The 18,223-nt window shown below is 38.1% G+C and overlaps 1 protein-coding gene across 1 annotated transcript in view; it reads left to right on the top strand.

Annotated features, from left to right (window-relative positions):
- The first annotated feature begins 1,466 nt into the window (after positions 1-1,466).
- abca3b (ATP-binding cassette, sub-family A (ABC1), member 3b) overlaps positions 1,467-18,223 on the top strand; it is a 36,361-nt gene continuing 19,604 nt past the window's right edge. The window contains exons 1-8 of the mRNA XM_084743473.1: positions 1,467-1,748; positions 4,114-4,213; positions 8,792-9,038; positions 11,641-11,768; positions 14,450-14,615; positions 15,890-16,149; positions 16,240-16,356; positions 17,639-17,759. Coding sequence (XP_084599599.1) covers positions 4,160-4,213; positions 8,792-9,038; positions 11,641-11,768; positions 14,450-14,615; positions 15,890-16,149; positions 16,240-16,356; positions 17,639-17,759 — 1,093 coding nt within the window. The 5' untranslated portion in view covers positions 1,467-1,748; positions 4,114-4,159. The remainder of the gene's footprint in view (positions 1,749-4,113; positions 4,214-8,791; positions 9,039-11,640; positions 11,769-14,449; positions 14,616-15,889; positions 16,150-16,239; positions 16,357-17,638; positions 17,760-18,223) is intronic.

Genomic DNA, 18,223 nt, shown 5'->3' with positions numbered 1-18,223 from the left:
GATGTCAAAAACCAAAGGTTGGGGTTGAAGAAACATCCTGAGCAGAGCAAAACACTCGGAAAAAATAAGTAAATAAATGGAGATGGCAGGATCTCTGCAGATACAGACACCACCACAGACTTCTGGTGTGCCATAAGTGATGACTGAAAGGGTTTGTGTTTATATGAGTATACATTTCTACATTTTTTTTTAGGAAAATGTTGCAGATTATACCTTTAAAACAGAAAGGCTGTGTTATAGCTGGAGGTGTGGAGTGTGAAGAAAGATGCAGGGACACTCTTGAGTTGCAATGGAAATTGTAAGATCCAGTCATTCTGAAGTGTGATTATTGTAAGATCATAAAGTGATCTTAAGTCTGCTTCTTTTGTCCAACCAACAGTCCAAAACCCAAAAGACTCTTCATTTACTGTCGTAAGGGACAAAGAAAGCAGCAAATTCTGACATTGAAAGGTCCACTGTGCAAGATTTGGGGGAATCTATTGAACGGGAGATTGAAACCGTATCAGTTTTCTTTTGAGCAGCTTATCAAGGCAATCAAAACCTGAGTTTTGATGGGAGGCATTTCCTCAGTGTCACCACTTCTATTGATTATTGTTAGTGCTTGATCATTTGCACATTTACTGTAAATCTAACAGACCTACAATCTATTTGATAAGCTGTGTTATTCACATCACACTAATGCCAGCCTGGCACAATTTGACTCTTCTATGGTATGTAATCTTACAAAGGTAACAAACTCACATGACTTTTTTGCACATTAATATTCAAAGTAATAGGCCTTCACTGTGTGCATGAAGATGATATAAGCTCTAACAGAGGCAGCAGGAATTTATCAAACCAGTAGTATTGGCCAGCCAACCCGTTAACATATTATTGTGTTTTTATATGATTATTATGGCCCTCTGATGGCCACGGGGGCCCTAAGCAGGTGCTTATCTTGCTATGCCTCGGCCAGCTCCTCAACTAATTGATTTTGACCATTCATTGGAGCTCTATTCTTGTTTAAATATGTCTCTTTAAAGTATGTCAGCTTATTGAAAGTGCAACATAAAGCACACCTCTAATTCGAACCATTGGTAGCATTAAAAAGGGGAAGCATTTTCCTGGATTAAAAGAAAAATCAACGTTTGGCTAAATGCATATGGTACTTAGTAAATTTGTGATTAATTTGGAGATTAAAGACTTCAATTTGTGAGCTCATCAAAACAACATGGCACTAGTGAATCCACCTTATAAATTCATTGTAGAAAAAATGTAAATACTCTTGAGATATTGAATTTTAAAAAAAATAATTTAATTAAAAAAGAAATGCAAAATACAGAAATATGAGCCATACCACATAAATAATGTTATATTTATTGTTAATTTCTTATGCATCTGTGTCTATGAAGCCCAGCTGTTGAGGTCACGTGACACTGCTCCACTGTCTGATCACGTGACGTGTTTTGTTGACGGTTGTCGCTGCATTTTGCACGATGAATTCACGGGCTTATCAAGCTGCTGGTGCAATGTCATCGCCTCGCTAGAAGGCAGCAAACTGGAGGGTATAAACCTGGACCGGACTACACACGGCCGTAGCTTCGCTAATGCTAGCCGAGACTCGGTAGTGTCGGTCGGTGAAGGAAGAAGCCCCGCAGTGATGGTATTGTTATCGGTTTAAGACAAAACGGAGGAATTGTTTTCACCTCCACCAGGAAGAGGGACCATAGCTCGGGAAGTTCATATGCCGAAACCTGCCTTTATTTGAGGTAATTTGACACATTCATGTCATGAAACACTGCTATGTCAATTCGGTAAAAATATAAAATGATTAATAGTGTATCAAATGATGTAATGTCGGTGAGTCAGCACAATGTATTTGGGAAATACCTAGCTTTGTGCCTCAGCTCCATCATTAGCATTCATCAGGCTCCTTTAGGGATTGACGAGCAGGTCGACTGTCCAATCAGGAGGCCCAAACCGCTGCCTTTGACCAATCAGAGAAGAGCAAGGCAGTTGTCAAATTGGAAGGAAAAAGCCCACGTTCCTAAAGGCTTGTGTACGTTTATTGTTTGCTAGAACATATTTTTTCTCCTCATAAAACGTTGTTGACAAATACTGGTAAATAAATAACAGGAATAAATCTCTATTTTTAGGAAAAATTCCAAGTGGTTCCAGAGAAATATCATCAACATTTTGTCTGCCTGCGATGAACATGGCCTCAATCTGCCATATGAGCTTTTTATTGCAAAACACAACTTTCCATTCCCCTTTCAGTACTCTGTAATCAAAGCCATTTCACCTGCGTTAACTCATCCTATTAAGAGTCATTTATGTTCTGGCGAAGGAAACACTCCAGATGCTCCATATACATTGCTTTTAAATGGTAATTACATTTACAAGAAATTATTAACATATTCGTGAAAGCTTTAAAGCTAAAAACAAAATCACTCAGAGAGGAAAACTTTATTGGAACTCTCATTTGGAAGAATTAAATAAGAAAAAATATAGCTGTCACTCTAATAAATGTTCAGTTCCTCACAAAGTAAAAGAAGTTCATTTCACTATTTCACACAAAATCTATCTAGTCAGTTTTTATAATTTCCAGATATGCAGCTGTCTATAACTCTTTTTGTGGACATGTGGTTGAAACTATTCAGTAGGGGTGCCTGCAAGACATTCTTTTACATCTATGTCAACAAAAAAAACAATTATGATGTTATAACTGAAGTCTTCCAGACATTGTGACACACACATGCCATGGGAACGTCAACAAAAGTCATATCTTTAAAATCACAATATAGAGTGAACATTGAATAGATCAATGTATTGTTATCTGTCAGTGTGAAATTAAGCTATTTCACACACATGATTTCAATTCTTGTTTTCAATTTCACTAATGTGACTCACTATAAAGATATTATTTGCTGTTATGATAATATGGCAAACAAATCTCTAAACTATGTTGTTAATTTGTTTTATTGTTTAGATTTTTTAAAAATTCATAAACAGAAGTTTTTCAGTTCACATACCTCTTTCCCTCTTTTTTCAAGATAGATTTTAATTGAGCGCTTAATTGTCTTACTATTACAAACAATACAAAAACAACTATTTTTTAGAATATTATAATATTTGATGAGACCCCCTGAAGTCAAATTAATTTATCTTTCGTAATGTCTGTCATTATTTGTTTAAAGTTTTCAATTTCATTTTAAATTATCATAATTTTCAACATATCTATAATATTTATTTGTCTGTCACTACATTGCTTTAATTTGTTCTCATCCCTTATTTTTTCAATTTGATATTTTTGTTGTATTGTGTTGTGTACTTTGTTATGTGGCTGACATGGTATTTTTTTCTTTAAATAAAGTTAAAAAAAGATTGAGAAATCATTACTCTGAGTATGTAGCACGTGGTCCTCTGAATTCAGTTACACAGATAATACGCTTAGTGGCCACTGTTATATCATGAAAGGGATGTGGCCGCTCAGAGATGAATGGCTCCAGTGTGAAATTCGCACAGTCCCAGCATGACCAGTTTTCATTACATTTATGAACTCGTGTGCTGTGCTGTGAAACTGAACTCCAGTGAGGCTCACCTGGCTGCTGTAGCTGTGGTTGTATGACTGTACCTGCAAATGTGACTGTCAGTGTAAGCAAAAGCTCATATCCTGTTGGCATTGGAGTCTGTTAGCTGTTTTATCAGCCATAAAGACATCTCTGTCTGTCACTTTCTTATAGTCCTGTTTTGACTGTTTCAGCATGTGATTGGAACCTGTTTGCTTATCTGTCTGTGGTTTCATTTCTCCTAACTGAAATAATTTCCAGGGTCTCATTTTACAGACACAGTTCAAGTTATTTCCCTACCCCTAACTTGTGATCATTGCTCTACTTAAACAGAACCATCATGCTAATTGTAAGGCAGCTGATTGCTCAATTTCACTTCTCTTTTTGTTATTTTCTTAGTTGCTGGTAAATAGAAACCGAGATCAGAAACCCTCCCTCATTCACTGGATAAAGCTATTTTGAAAAACACAGCTAAGCTTCACAAAACCCTTGCAAACATTTTCAAACAGAGTGGATTGCACAGTTTTAACCTGAAACTAAAATGTCGCTCTCTTTCTGTCTCCAGCTACTGTAGAAGGCTTGACTGGACTGTGTTCTGTGTACTATTCAAAATGGCTATCGCTCGACAATTTGGACTACTGGTGTGGAAAAACTATCTTCAGCAGGTGAGTTGGAAGGAGGTGAACCTACACCCGGCGTCTGTGTGTCCTTATTAGGTGCTGACATTGTTTGCAACTGTGAATTGTCATAAGTAGCTGTATTTACAGAGCAGAGGCCTGTATGACAGTATTTGTTAAGTTATAGGCCTATGGGGCATCATAAATACAGTAAACTGACTAACACTTTGTTTTCTACAACTTATGATGTTTCTTGATGCTACTTGGAAACTTGTTGACCCCAGTAATATACAGTGTGCCTGTACTGATGGTGTGTCACAGGTTCTTGCCGGGTCAACACACTGCTAGTCTTAGCTGTCACATGCTTTTCCTGGCCTTGTATGGCTCGTGATCTTTAGGGGAAATTGCTAAGTTATTATGTTGCTTCATTTTTTTTTATTGTTGTGACATAGATCATGAGACAGGAATAATTATAATCAAATTTTATGTAATGATGGTTTCACTTGTCTGACTCAAAGGTACAGATGGTAATTCTCCATAACTTTTACTGTTTGTTTGTTTTGTTTATCTAATATCATTACTTCAAATAATATAAAAGTATATAGAGTGTATGTATAATCTCTTTCTTTTACATGAAAATGCAAGGTTTAATGTTTTGCTTTTTTTTTTTACCTGACTGACTGGATAAGTGAGCCTGAATTCTACCTGCCTGAAATCAATATTTACTTACCCCTGCACAAATTGTTTTATTAGCTGTTATTATATCATAAAGGCTTTAGTTATTTGTCATGTTTAATCTGGGGCTACAGTGTCCATATATCTATGTCTGTGTGTGAAAATAGTGACAAATGTCCGTCCCGGTTTGTCCATCCCATGTGATGATTTTCAGTGTCTCTTTTTCTGAGTCTAAAAAACAAAGATATTCAGTTTAATATGATAACTAACAAAGAAAAGCAGGAAATCTCCATATTTGAGAGACTGAAAACAGCACTATCTGCCATTTTACATGAAAAATTACTTTAACAATTAATTGATTATCAAAATAGTTTAGTTCTGTTTTAGCCTTTGCCCAGTCGGGCAAGTTTTCTTGCCAGATATGGCATTTTAGTTGCCCTGTGCAGTTGGGCAGTCCTTATTATTGAGTCTTATTATTGAACCTTTTTGTGAATTATGTATACTTTTTAAAAAAAATCAACAATCATAGTTTAGTTTCAAGCTATAATAGGTGAAATTTCCACATTAAAAATGCAATGCATACGTTATATATTGTTCTTACATTATCCCAAACGTTTCCAACAATATTCAAACTTAGAGAAATCTGTAATTTATTCAAGGTAATGATGCGTTTCTTGTTAGACATTGCTAGCTGGTTGCCATAACTTCCAGGAAAGCGTGGGATACATCAGTTACATCAGGGATGAAGATGGAAGTCGGCACGTGACTAAACATTACATGAAAAATCTTGAATACGTTATTTCATCCCTGAGCACAATTTCTGCCTAAGTCACATCAGATAGATTTTCATCGTTATTTAACAGTGAAGAAAACAACTCACGTCCCACGCTACTTTACAACATCATTAAATGACGTCTTTTGTTATTGTTTTGATGTAAAAGGGACCCCTAGTGGCAGAACTTACATATTTTGCGTTTAAGAATTTAAGAAATAAGACAAGGGAATGGGGGATGATAAAAGTTATAATATCTGTATTCAACATATACTGGACTAAATACATTTTTTGTTGCATTGCAATTATTTATATAATCACCGTCACCACATTTCCCATTGTCTTCTGCCATTTCAAATGTTGGTTATCAAGTTCAGCCGGTTACATACGCCTTATCACAAATCAAATTCTCCAAGAAAAACACTGTGTCCTACTGTAAAAGTTCATTTGAGGTTTGTGCTGTTGTGTAATTCATGGGAATCATATCAAACCAGGTTCAGTTTACAGAAGATAAGAAAGAATTTGTACACTAAACATTGACTGTGCATTTCCTTGAATGGCAGTTTTGAACATTAATGTCAGTTGATGGTTGCACAATGTTGCAGCTATTCAGAAATGGAATTGGCTATCTGCTGTATAGCATGGACAGTGTGAGGTTATTGCTCCAACATTCTTAATCTACTCGCTGCTGCTCCAGTTGTGGTTGGCGAAAGACTTTAGAGAATCCATTAGGACCAGGCAGGAAGACATACTTGGCATTGTGGTGTTGCTTGTCCATCTTGGCTGCAGAACGCAGACACAGGGTGCATGTTAATCACTTAAACTGTATAGTAATGATCACAGCATTTTACTCTCTGAAGGGAAGGGTGGACATTGTAATTCAGGCCTGTGACAGCCTTTTGTAAAAACGGCTATCATCAAAGACCTTGTGTATCTGGGACATCCTATTTTTTGTCCCCATGGACCGCTGGCCACATTTAGAAAAAGTTAAGGACATATTGACATTTTCCCATATCAGCTGCTGCAGATTTTGAGAGCTGATGAGATTTTAGTTTTTTGCAAATTGTTAGCTGTACTCATGAATGTTTATCAGTGAGCTTATTATTTGTTCTAAAACAACATGCAGTGTAACAAGAGCAAAATGAACTATAATGGTTTTTCATGTTAATAACCCATGTATAAAAGCTCTTTGAAGCTATTTATACAAAATGTATTTGAAAGACATTGAGTTATCTTAGCCACAACACAAAATTAGCACCAGCAGCCAGGCAGAAAACGTTGATTCTCTACTGAACGGCTGGTAAAATTTGAACATTCCCTAACTATTTAGTCACCGTTTTTATTTCCTCAATAAAAGCAGTCCAGATGTAGTAATTGATGAGGTTAATGATTTGTAGGTGGTATGTTTTGACTAAAGTACACTCTGACTGGTATTGCTGGAGACAGTTGCCCCAGTCTTATTTTGCGCCTCATTCCAGTGTTGTATTGGTTTGCCAGTTTACCACTCCCAGTATGGCCCCTGTCCCTCTGGTTTCAGAGGCACCATGGCTGCCCTGACTCTCGACCTATACAGTCTCGTAACCCGTAGACTGTATAATAAATAGTGGTCAGAGATTCTATGTAAGGCCTTTAAACTTACATTCTTTCTTACGTCCATCACGGGGCGACTCCGCTGATCTCAAAAAGAATTGTATATAAAATTATGAGAAAATGACCCTACGTGTCACTCGATTTATTACCTCAGTAAACAGTTTCCTAATGGGTTTATGTTCACACTCACTATTTTATAGTCTTCTTCAATACAGCATGATGTTTATTCTGTAAATTATGGCCCCATTCAGGGTAAAACGGATGTTGATGATGAGTTCTTAGTCAGATCCACTCAGGATAGAGGCATTCCCTAGCTCATCAAAATATGATCACTTCTGTCTCCAAAAAATTAAGATGGCAGTGGCCATAATCCCAAACTCCGGGCTTTAAAACTCAAACCAGTGGGTGACTTCATGCAGGTCCACACTTGGCTGTAACATAAGGCTGTAGCTCACACATGCATCATGATTAAAGTCACTGTAGAGGTTGGACTGTCCTGACTGAGAGACTGAGTGACTTTAATGCTTGACAAAAGTACTATTGATCACCAACTACTTTGATACTCGATTAATCATTTTGAGGCATTGTTTAGATAAAAAACTGTCAGACTTCTTCAATTTCAGCTTCTCAGATGTAAATATTTTCTGTTTTCTTTAGTTCTCTTTGACGGTAAACCTAATATCTTTGGGTTCTGGACAACACGAGACATTTGAAGGCCACTTTTGGCTTTTAGGAAACAGTAATCAAGATTTTTCTCAACCCTTTGACATTTTATGGATGAAACGACTACTTGATTAATTGAGAAAATGATTAACAGATTGATTGATAATGAAAATAATAATCAGCTGCAGCTCTGGTAGGCGCGTTCTCAACAAGACATGAAATGAATTAATCTAAAAACACTGTTATTTGACTGAGGTAATATTGGATCACAGTAAACTACACTGACCAAGTTCCAAGCTGACAGGTTTTAGTCTGCAAAAAGTATCATAGTTCAATAAGCAGCCTTACACAAAACAGTATTGTTCAAATCCAGTCATAAAAAAACAAATTACTTGCGCATTAAAACACACTTTATAAACATGGACAAATGGAAAAGATGTCTATTCTGTTCGATGGTCATATTTATTCCTCTGAGTGGTCATTTAGAGTTCTTGCTGAAAAGGTGAAGGTCTGGTATTGACGGCCCTCTGAGACTGACTGTATTGTCCTGAAACTGTCCAAGTCACGTTGTACCTCAATCACTCACCAAGAGGAGGCTGTCACATTGATTATGCATTTTCTCAACTGACTGTGAAATCCTCTGGTTTCAATCCTAAATAGTGTGAAAAGAGTAAATTAATGCCAAGACCCCATCTGGACAAAAAATTATTTGTAGTTAGCATTTTCAAAGAATACTAAAAATCAGTTTTGTGTGTCTGAGGAGCGAAAAGGGAATTCATCGTACATTGCGCACTTGTGGCTGAAATAGAGTGTTTGATTTACTTAAAGTCATAAATATTATAATAAATTAAATAATCTCAATACATCATCTGTCTGTGTTTTTCCCTTGTATTCCCTCATTATTTATCTCTATTCCTGCTCTCCAGAAACGCCAAATCCTGGTGACTCTGGTGGAGATACTCCTGCCTCTGATCTTCTCCGGCATCCTCATTGTGCTACGTCAGAAGGTGCCTTTTAAGGATTACCCAAATGCCACGGTCTATGAGAGCTTCGCTGTCGACACACTGCCCGACAGCAATTTTCAAGGCTTGCAGCTGGCCTATGTGCCTGGTAACTCCAGCGTGGTGCGTCAGGTAGCGGAGGATGTGCGAGGCAGCCTGCACCTCTCCTCAGGTAGGTCATAGATGGGCACAGATGATCTCCTTGAGATCAAGTGAAATGAGCTTGTGTTTACACAAAACCCAAATGTAGACATGACAATTTATGATTTTCCATGGGGTTATGTGTTGAACTGTTTCCCCTTAATCCCAGTCTTTTTGTAAGATAAGCTAACAGGTTACTAGCTACAGTCTTATATTTATGGGGCAGATAAGGGAGTGGCATTGATGTAACCTTTGACATTAAAGCAAGTAAGATTATTTTCCAAAATGACAAACAGTTCCTTTAATAAGACCTGTCTATGAATGTAATGGTTCATAAAACAAGTTTGAAATTCAGTGTCACTTTAATCCCATAAAACTGAAATCTTTTGCTAAGTGAAATCTAAAGTAAACATGACAATATTGTTTTTGGTTGATAGATTGAATCACCAAGGCAATAGTGTCCTTCAGTTGAGTCAGTGTATATATATTTTGAACTCTGTTATGAACAGTGTCCGGAGAGGTATAATAAAGTTCTACATGGAAGCAGTAAAAATAATAATAAATATATCTAATTTTTATGTAGTTTTTTGTCAATTGAAATAGAATAAAATAGCTGAATATAACTGAAACAAATTGTCACATGACACTTGTGACACATGCAATTGATTAAGATAAAAAATTGAATCAGTGCTTTAAAAATCTGGATTCCATTGACGCAAAGCCTAATGTTTACGTCCCCCATTTGAGCTGTTGCTGCACCACCACTCCAACCAGTGAAACAACTACCACAGCTTTGACACCAGTTGTATTTCTGGAAGAAGCTGGGAATACTGGTTTCTCCAGAAACGGCCCTCGAGAGAGCAAACAGGCCGCACCCTACTCTCGTGTCAGACGGTATCATCTGGGAATTTAAACTACACTCCATGTCTTTTTAATTCGCACACACAGATACACACCTCTGCAGGACCGGCTCCTCAGATAAACATGCAGACAGTCTGACTGACAGGTGTGCAAACAGGCTGTTTACATATTTATTTTCATGTCGACAGAAAATCAGCAAGCTGGACAAATAGCAGCAGTGCGAGGCTGAAGGCAGAGACGTAGCAGCAGGTAGACTGATCTGTGTAACTGCAGGTCGTCCTGAACACAGCCGTGTGAGATCCCCACTCAGCCGTTAATGAATAATTTAGCTGGTCTCAGTGTGCAGAGGGGTAAGGTGGAGGGGGGATGATCAGGGCTGAAATTTAGTTTATCATGCACAAAGAAGACCACCACAATGTGTGTGTGTTGGCCAAAAATAGAGCTTAAGTTGAAAGCAGTTAAAAAGCCCTTTGATATTTCAAATGTCAGAGTTTTACATATCTAAACAACATGAGAATTGTTGTGCTGGAAACTCAAAAGAAGGCGACACATTTGTGGTGTTTTGTTGTCAAGATATTTTGCGTTTAAAGAGCTTGTATATGTTTTACATGGTGTTTTGTGAAATGGCGAATTGTGAAATGAGATTTCCTATATTGTGTAATTTGTGTAGCTAAAAAGCAGATTTAACTTCTCTTATGTAGACCAGTGGTGACAGGTTGTTTGCTTGTACTATTTCCATTCTAGAATAAGGATGCAAAATTTTTTAAATTAAATATAATAATCATAATCATACGTTACTTTAATTCTTCATCTAAACCATGTATTAATTACTTTATGACTTTTATTTTGACTCACTGCTCGCTAGTATCCAGTAGTATAATTTCAGTTGCAACACATGGCTTTAAGATGATACAACTGACTCAGGTTGCTGAGTGTCAAACTAAATTTACCTAAGATCAGCATCATACCAATTTGAAATTCTATTTGGATATATATATATATATATATATATATATATTTCCTAAACACAAATATGTGAATGTAGGACTAAGCAAATCATAGTTTATATATTTTTTTTCTGCATCTGCAGAAATAATCCCTGGTTGGGAGTCACTGTGTTAAACTACTTACCTTTTCAGTAGTATTCAAAAAAAGCATCTGATGTGCAGAGCAATATGTCGAGTGCATAGATGAACTAATTTGGCACCTGATTGGCCTTGACCTATTTACCCCTGCGTGCGCAGCGTGTCTGCATGCGAGTGTTTATTTTATGGGATTGACCCGGATTTAATCCAGTGTGTAATACGGATGTCCTTTGCCAGACTCAGAATACCTTTGTGTTTGCTTGATTAATGGAATAAAAAAGAAACTCAGTCGTGGAAAAAAAAACAAAAAACAAAAAAAACCAATCAGAAATGATAAGTCTGGCTTGCTCTCTCTTTTCATTCAGTTTCGTTTGAATTGCTTGGGGTTTTTCAAACCGTCTTTGGTATTCCTTTGTGTATCTCCTCCCTTTTTGTGCATCTGTATCAACAAAAGTATATATGTGGGTATTTTTAAGTGTACTTGAATATTTGACCTGTTGCATTGACAATATTGGTTCTAGAATTCAGTATGCTGACAGCGTCTCGACCAGTTTCCTGACTGTCAGTGAAAATAGCGAGCACCAAGGTCGGGCAGTGAGACAGGCATGAAAACAGTTGTACGTGAGATGAATATCACACCACAACTAAATGTAATGTTTTTTGTATCCGTGTGTGTTTCTTCTCCAGTGCGTGGGTTTGAGACCGAGGAGACGTTTGAAGACTACGTGAGAAGTGACCCTCATTCAGGAAAGGTGCTGGCTGCAGTGGTGTTTCAGCACCCCTTCACCCATGATGATGAACCTCTGCCCATAAAGGTAAGAGGCAGCGTACAAACACGCTGTCACACACAGCAGGATGTAGATGAGGAGTGGCGGCAAACACAGTAGATTGTCTTGTTGTTTGGTAACTGTATCATGGACGCTGCAGGGTCTAACCACAGCATGACTAATTTACAGAAAAACAGAATTTTAACACTGTAGGAGTGGGTGATATGACTAAGTGGGTAAAGGCAAATAAAAGAACAGCTAGAAAAGTCTGTTAGGTTCAGAAAATTGCATCACTTTTCTGTAATACAGCCTTTAAAACCAGGAGAGTGCGACACTACAACAGCGATATCCAAAATCTAGGACAGTCAATATAATATTGATGTATCAATATGATATCAATACATTGCCTGGCCTTAGAACACTGTAACATACTGTTTTTTGACTGAACTTGGTGTAAGGAAGAGTAAGTATTTTCAGTATGTGTTACCTGTAATACTGGTTCAGGCACCGTGTTGTGCACCCTGTTTGTTTACTGAATGGTTTATGTGCATTGAGCTGTTTTTTGGCCATCTGGTAGTTTAAACACAGAAGGATGCATCTTAAGCCAGATTTCTACCAAACACTTTCAGTATAGTACCCTTGAAACCTGTACCGAAACCCTAGATCTGTTTTGCATTTCCTCCACAGACTGTACTCTGTATATAGGTGGGGGTTGTTACTGGGGCTTTAGGGCTAACCCCTTTCACTTTTCCAGCAGCTGGGAAACAACATACAAGACTTTTCTAAGTCTTGAGACGCTGCAGCGTTTTTTTACTGACACACTGTAACCTGTACTGTACATTTACTGCCAGATTGACAACTTACTGCTCACCTTTTCTCTCTGCTCTGCTCACATTCACCGTCACTTTTCTGCCGATCACTCTCTCTCTCGCTCAACCACAGACTCACTATTCAAACATGTGTTTCATGTTCTTTCTTCTCAGTGTGTGTTTGTTTATAACAACAAGGAGACAAGCTTTGTTTGAGAAAACGCTGCAGGCAGCAAGACAAAGGACTGCAGAGGATTTCAGGAAAATCCTACAACAAAGTGCAGATGACAAGACAACTGTAGTTGCTGATAAAGATTAAAGCTGTATTACGATAACAAATATTATTTTTAGAACTTACCAGACTGTCGGAGCTGCTCTATTATGTGCCTTTACCCACTTAGCTATTATACATCTTACATCTGGATGTGTTAATATTTTGTGAAAGTAGTCACCCTGTAATATTGACATCAGGGGATTTTGTCAAAAAAAAAAAAAAAAAAATGAAATGGAGTGGCTCTATTGGTGTCATCTACAACTTTTGCCAGTTTTGGTCAGTTTTGTTACAAAGTACCAGATACCAGATTGCTGCCTGCTCTGATTAAATCTGAAGTAGACTCAAAGTAGAGATGAAATGTATCCTCCTGTGTAGCAGGATTACCTGGCATATGAAGGTGACTTTACAGGTATGACGCAAAAGTCTGACACGCTTGAGGGCTTCAGACAGCTCACTGAGAGATGTGCTTTTATTCTCCCTCTGTCTCTTTCAAAACATTTCAATTTACTTTTATTGTCCTTGCCAGCAGATGTGTAAAACCATAAAAGATGATAAAACAAAGCATAAGACAAAGCATCTCTCATTTGCTTTGTTTTTATGTCTTTGTTTTTATCTCCCCCGTCTGTTGTTCTCATCTTTTTTGTCACATAACCTCTTAAAACAAAGGACTGTTACTTGTTACCTTGTTATAGAAGTCTAATACATTGGCCACAAATAAGTAAATTGTATATTGTGATATATATATTGTGTATAACATCCTAATTAATTGATTGTTTTAATTCGTATTGTTTATTTTAGTATCAAGAATTGGTGAAGGCAAGCTAACTGCATATACCTCTTTTAAAGATATGGCTGAAAGACCAATCTATGTAGTGTTTCTTTAGCATAACAATCCTTCACTAACTTCAGAAACTACTGCAACAGAGGACTGCATATCAATTTTAAAATGGTTAAGTATAAACAAAGGGAGTATAATGCACAAACTTTTAAGCTTTGGACTAAATTGAGCAGAAAACTCTTTGTTTTATAATCTGTATATGGGTCGGCTGTTTGACAGAAACAGTAGAAGAGCCAAAATATTTCATAAGACTAGCCTAAAATGGACAATGATGTATTTAATTTGCCAAAACATTCTGTAACTCTCTTTTAAACACTGAACAGTCTTGGCCTATTTATTGCTCTGTTGATTTATTCCCTCTACAACAAAACTGAGCTGTGAAATTCACACCACTCTGTGTCTCTTGGCTTTGTTCAGGTCAGTTTACAATACACTTTTTTTCAGCCCATATGTTTTTATTATTGGAGAATTACAGCCATACAGAACAACTACCAGGCATATCTTTTTAATAGCCATCAAGTTCATTTCTTTGTCTTTTCCTCATCCGGACACAAAGGGGATGTGATCATATACAACAAAACAAAAAGTAAGATATTTTCCAACTTGTTTTGGCTGATTGCCTAAGCTGATACCAATATATGCACATATTTACATAATCAAGTCTCTTCTGGAATTAACATATTGGACATTTTAGCCTTTTATCGTTTTATCTGCCGGACAACTAGACGTGATACCAGCAAAAAGGCATCTTATGCCGGCTCAGTTCATGTCCACTAATTCTATTCTCTTTTTGCACTCTCCTATACAGGTGAGCTACAACCTGCGCTTCAGCTTCACCCCACGCGAGGCCCCGTTACCGGAGAAGTCGGAGCTGAACCCAAATAGTGACCTGGACTGGCACACGCTCAGTCTCTTTCCACTCTTTCAAATGCCAGGGCCGAGAGAGCAGTATTGCAAGGAGGGGGGCACGCCTGGTGAGAACCGCCGTCTCTTTCTATTTGGCCCTTCTTGTCATTGTTTGTCTTTATCTGTCCCTTCCGTGTTTTCTTTCTCACTTTCCCTTTGTCACCTTTAGTGTCTTGTAAGCCAAAACATCCTGTTTACTCTAATAATAAAAAAAAAATCAATGTTAAATATTTTTAAAAGCTTCACATTTCTTAGAGGAATTATTCTGATTAGCATAAGTCACAGACATAATGATGAAATGCTCCTATTTTCTACAATCTCTGGAGCAAGAGCCCTCTCTCCAGGCTGTGTTTCTATGGCAACAACGAACCTACACATTTTTTTTTGGCACGATCAGCATTATCCAGCTTTGGCGCCATACTATATGAGGTTGGTATTTGTGAGGTGTCAGGCACTGTTCAAAAGGCATCAACTGCTCGCAACTTTATCACACCTATCACCCCTGTTTTTTGATTTCTCAAATTTAAATGTGAGGAGGATACATTGGTGAGTAGATAAGACACTGTTCTACTGCCCCCCTGCAGACACAAACCCTTTCATAATGAAGTTCCAGAGTCGCGTGCAGCAATAATGGGACAAAGAGGCATGCTCCAAAAGCTGAAGTCATCCTCACAGCATAATAGAACTGACAAGCTTTTTGAGTCGCATGAATATGGATTTCCAACCTCCACATGCATAATAACTCACAGCAGCAGCTCCACTTTGGGTCCTCAAGGCCTCCCACCCATTTTAATGTTAACTTTAGAAGTCAGAAGGACAGAAACAAGTCACTTTGTGAATGGGGTCATGCCATGAGTCATTTTTTGTGCCCAGTTTAACATTGATACAGTGGTGGTATAAACATATTTTTATTGTTAAAGAAGCAATATGTAACAACAGCAGTCCAAATAGTGAGTTGGAGCCATAGACTGTATATTAAATAGGTTGAAATCCTATTTAATATACAATCTGAGGCTGTAGTTTCCAGACTCAAGGAAGCTCAGACAGGCTTTAGGAATGCTACAGGAGCGCGAGGTGAATGTAAGCTAAGCTCGCTATCCTGAAAACAAAAGCCTACTGCTCCGAGAACTTTGAGTTAAATGCCAACTCATTAATATATTGCTCATTTAAACTGTTATAAACATCTACTCCTTCTAGAAGACTATTAATGATTTCTTACAACTCATAAACAGACACCAACTCCTTCTGTGATAATTTGGCTTTCATCTGAACTCTGATTAATGTGAAACATGCAAACAGTAATACAAGTTACTCCTTGATGACATCTCTTTTCTCTTTTAAGGTTATTACCGAGAGGGATTCCTGGCCGTACAGCATGCAGTGGACCGAGCCATCATGCGCTCTTACAACAGAACTGCTGCATCCTCTCTGCTGGGACAGACCAGAGTGGTCCTGTCACGCTTCCCTTACCCTGCCTATATATATGACGTCTTCATCCTGGCCATTCAGAACCAACTGCCCTTACTACTGGTGCTCAGCTTTACCTACACCTCTCTTAACATAGTACGAGCTGTGGTGCAGGAGAAGGAAAGGAAGCTCAAGGTGTGTTTGCCTGTCTCTTTATAGGCTATAATTAAAACGGACGGACTGCCTGATCACAAGATTTACTTGAGTTTTTCTTATGTGTTTTAGGAGTACATGAGGATGATGGGTCTCAGTAACTGGCTCCACTGGTGTGCCTGGTTCCTCATGTTCTTCCTCTTCCTCTCTGTTTCAATCTGTTTTGTCACTCTGCTCCTCTGTATTCAGGTGAGTTTGTGTTACAAAGCATTGTTGCTTAAGGTACAATCCAGCACGTAATGCCTTCGCCACATTTTTATTGTTTCATAGATAAGAAAAAAGTAATACAATATCATTATCTGCAATGGTGTTCAGCAGTGGTGGAACGCAACTAACGTTGACTATATTTGCACAAGTACTGTACTGCCGCTCAAACATTAGGTACTGGTACTTCTTTTTATGGAGTTGGATATCTGCACATAAATTCAGAATCTGTAGGGAAGGGGCAAGATTTTGGTATCAAGTTTCCATTCATAGAGAGCTGAATTCTCTCCCCTTCATGGGGAGGGAATTCATGGGGCCATATGGTATGGTTTCTCTTGATGGCGTCAATCAGACTGTGAAGATAAGTAATTAGGAAGACTACACAGCCAGTGGTCGAGTAGGGGATGTCATGACTTCCTCCCTCTAACATGGGTGTTTGGTACCGGGATGTAGTCACACAACAGCAGGTCCTGCTCGTTCTTTCTCTTCTCGGCTGAAAGACGGACCAGGAGTCGCTGGATAAAATACTGTGGAGACGAGAGATGTAGTTCACTGAGAGGTTTCACACAAAACTACAATAAACCATGACGAACCTACCACAAATTGTGACATTCTTGTCTTGTAAATTTATCTTTGAAATTGACAAACATATGTGTAATTCATGGCACAATTCAAATGGTATCAAAAAATATTCTTTCGCTCTTGCCTGCCATTCATATTTTTCGCAGTAAGGTCCCATGGGGCACACAGGAAGTCTTATTGTAGTCCGAGTTGTACTGACCACTCATCTTTGAGCAGGCTTTGGTTGCATGCACATAAACAGTCCCTGTGGAGAGCAACCCTGGCGGAACAGCCTTGGCTGAAATGCAATCTCAGAACCCGCTGGCTATTGTATTACAACGATTTAGCTGTTTATTAGTGTTTTGAAAATTTTCTGCATTCATGTAAAGATGCGTGTTTATTGAGATTAGTCAAAATGTTGCCTGGATCTGTCTTACATCCTGTTTTATATTTTTGTCATGTTGATGCAGAGCTTTTATTTTGAAGCACATTGACATTACACCTGTCATATGACATGTGCTACATAAATAAAGCTGACTTGACTTGTCTAGATATTTGGTTTTTGTCGAGTGGTTACAAACAATAGCTTAATGTTGTGACTGAACATTTTAATGTTTAATTTAGAGGCTCTAATGTGCCTATAAAAGTGTCTCAGCACATCACAACTGAGCACTAGAACTCTCTATTTTGTAAATGTTTTTTTTAGGTGAGTCCTAACGGAGCAGTGCTGACCTACAGCGACCCCACGCTGGTCTTTGTCTTCCTGCTCGTTTTCACCGTGGCCACCATCAACTTCAGCTTCATGATCAGCACCTTCTTCTCAAGAGGTGTGTTTCTGTGTGTGTCTCTCCTGTTTTCTGGATAATAACTATGTCTGTTTTTGATGGTTGATCTCTTGCTGTGTGCGTGGTCAGATGCACTTTGGATGACAGTATTTGCAAACTGATGTGGGTCACAGTGTGTGCTGTTTGCTTTGCTCCCTCCTCTCAGCTGGTCAGAAGCATAAAAGCAGCAATAAACAGCACAGCAGCTATAAAAAACATGTTTGAACTAGACAGAGATCTGCACAGAGACCATTTATGTGCTGTTATGTTGACGAGACGAGAACAGCTCAATATAACTGTTGTTTAGTTGTGTTAATCAACTGTGAGAGTGTAAATTCATGCAATTCCCTCTACAGTAAATCTATTTTAGCTGCTGCTGTCGTATGATGCCTTTTCATGGTGAAGAGAAATGCTTTGTTCACTTTAAAAAGTAGCACGTTTTCTGGAAAGATACATTGCTGTTGAGT

This window comes from Lutjanus erythropterus, chromosome 19 (genome assembly GCF_056507025.1).
Source record: "Lutjanus erythropterus isolate fLutEry1 chromosome 19, fLutEry1.hap2, whole genome shotgun sequence".
NCBI lineage: Eukaryota > Metazoa > Chordata > Actinopteri > Lutjaniformes > Lutjanidae > Lutjanus > Lutjanus erythropterus.
Note: the sequence above shows the minus strand (reverse complement) of the source record. Positions and strands in the feature narration are given on the sequence as shown.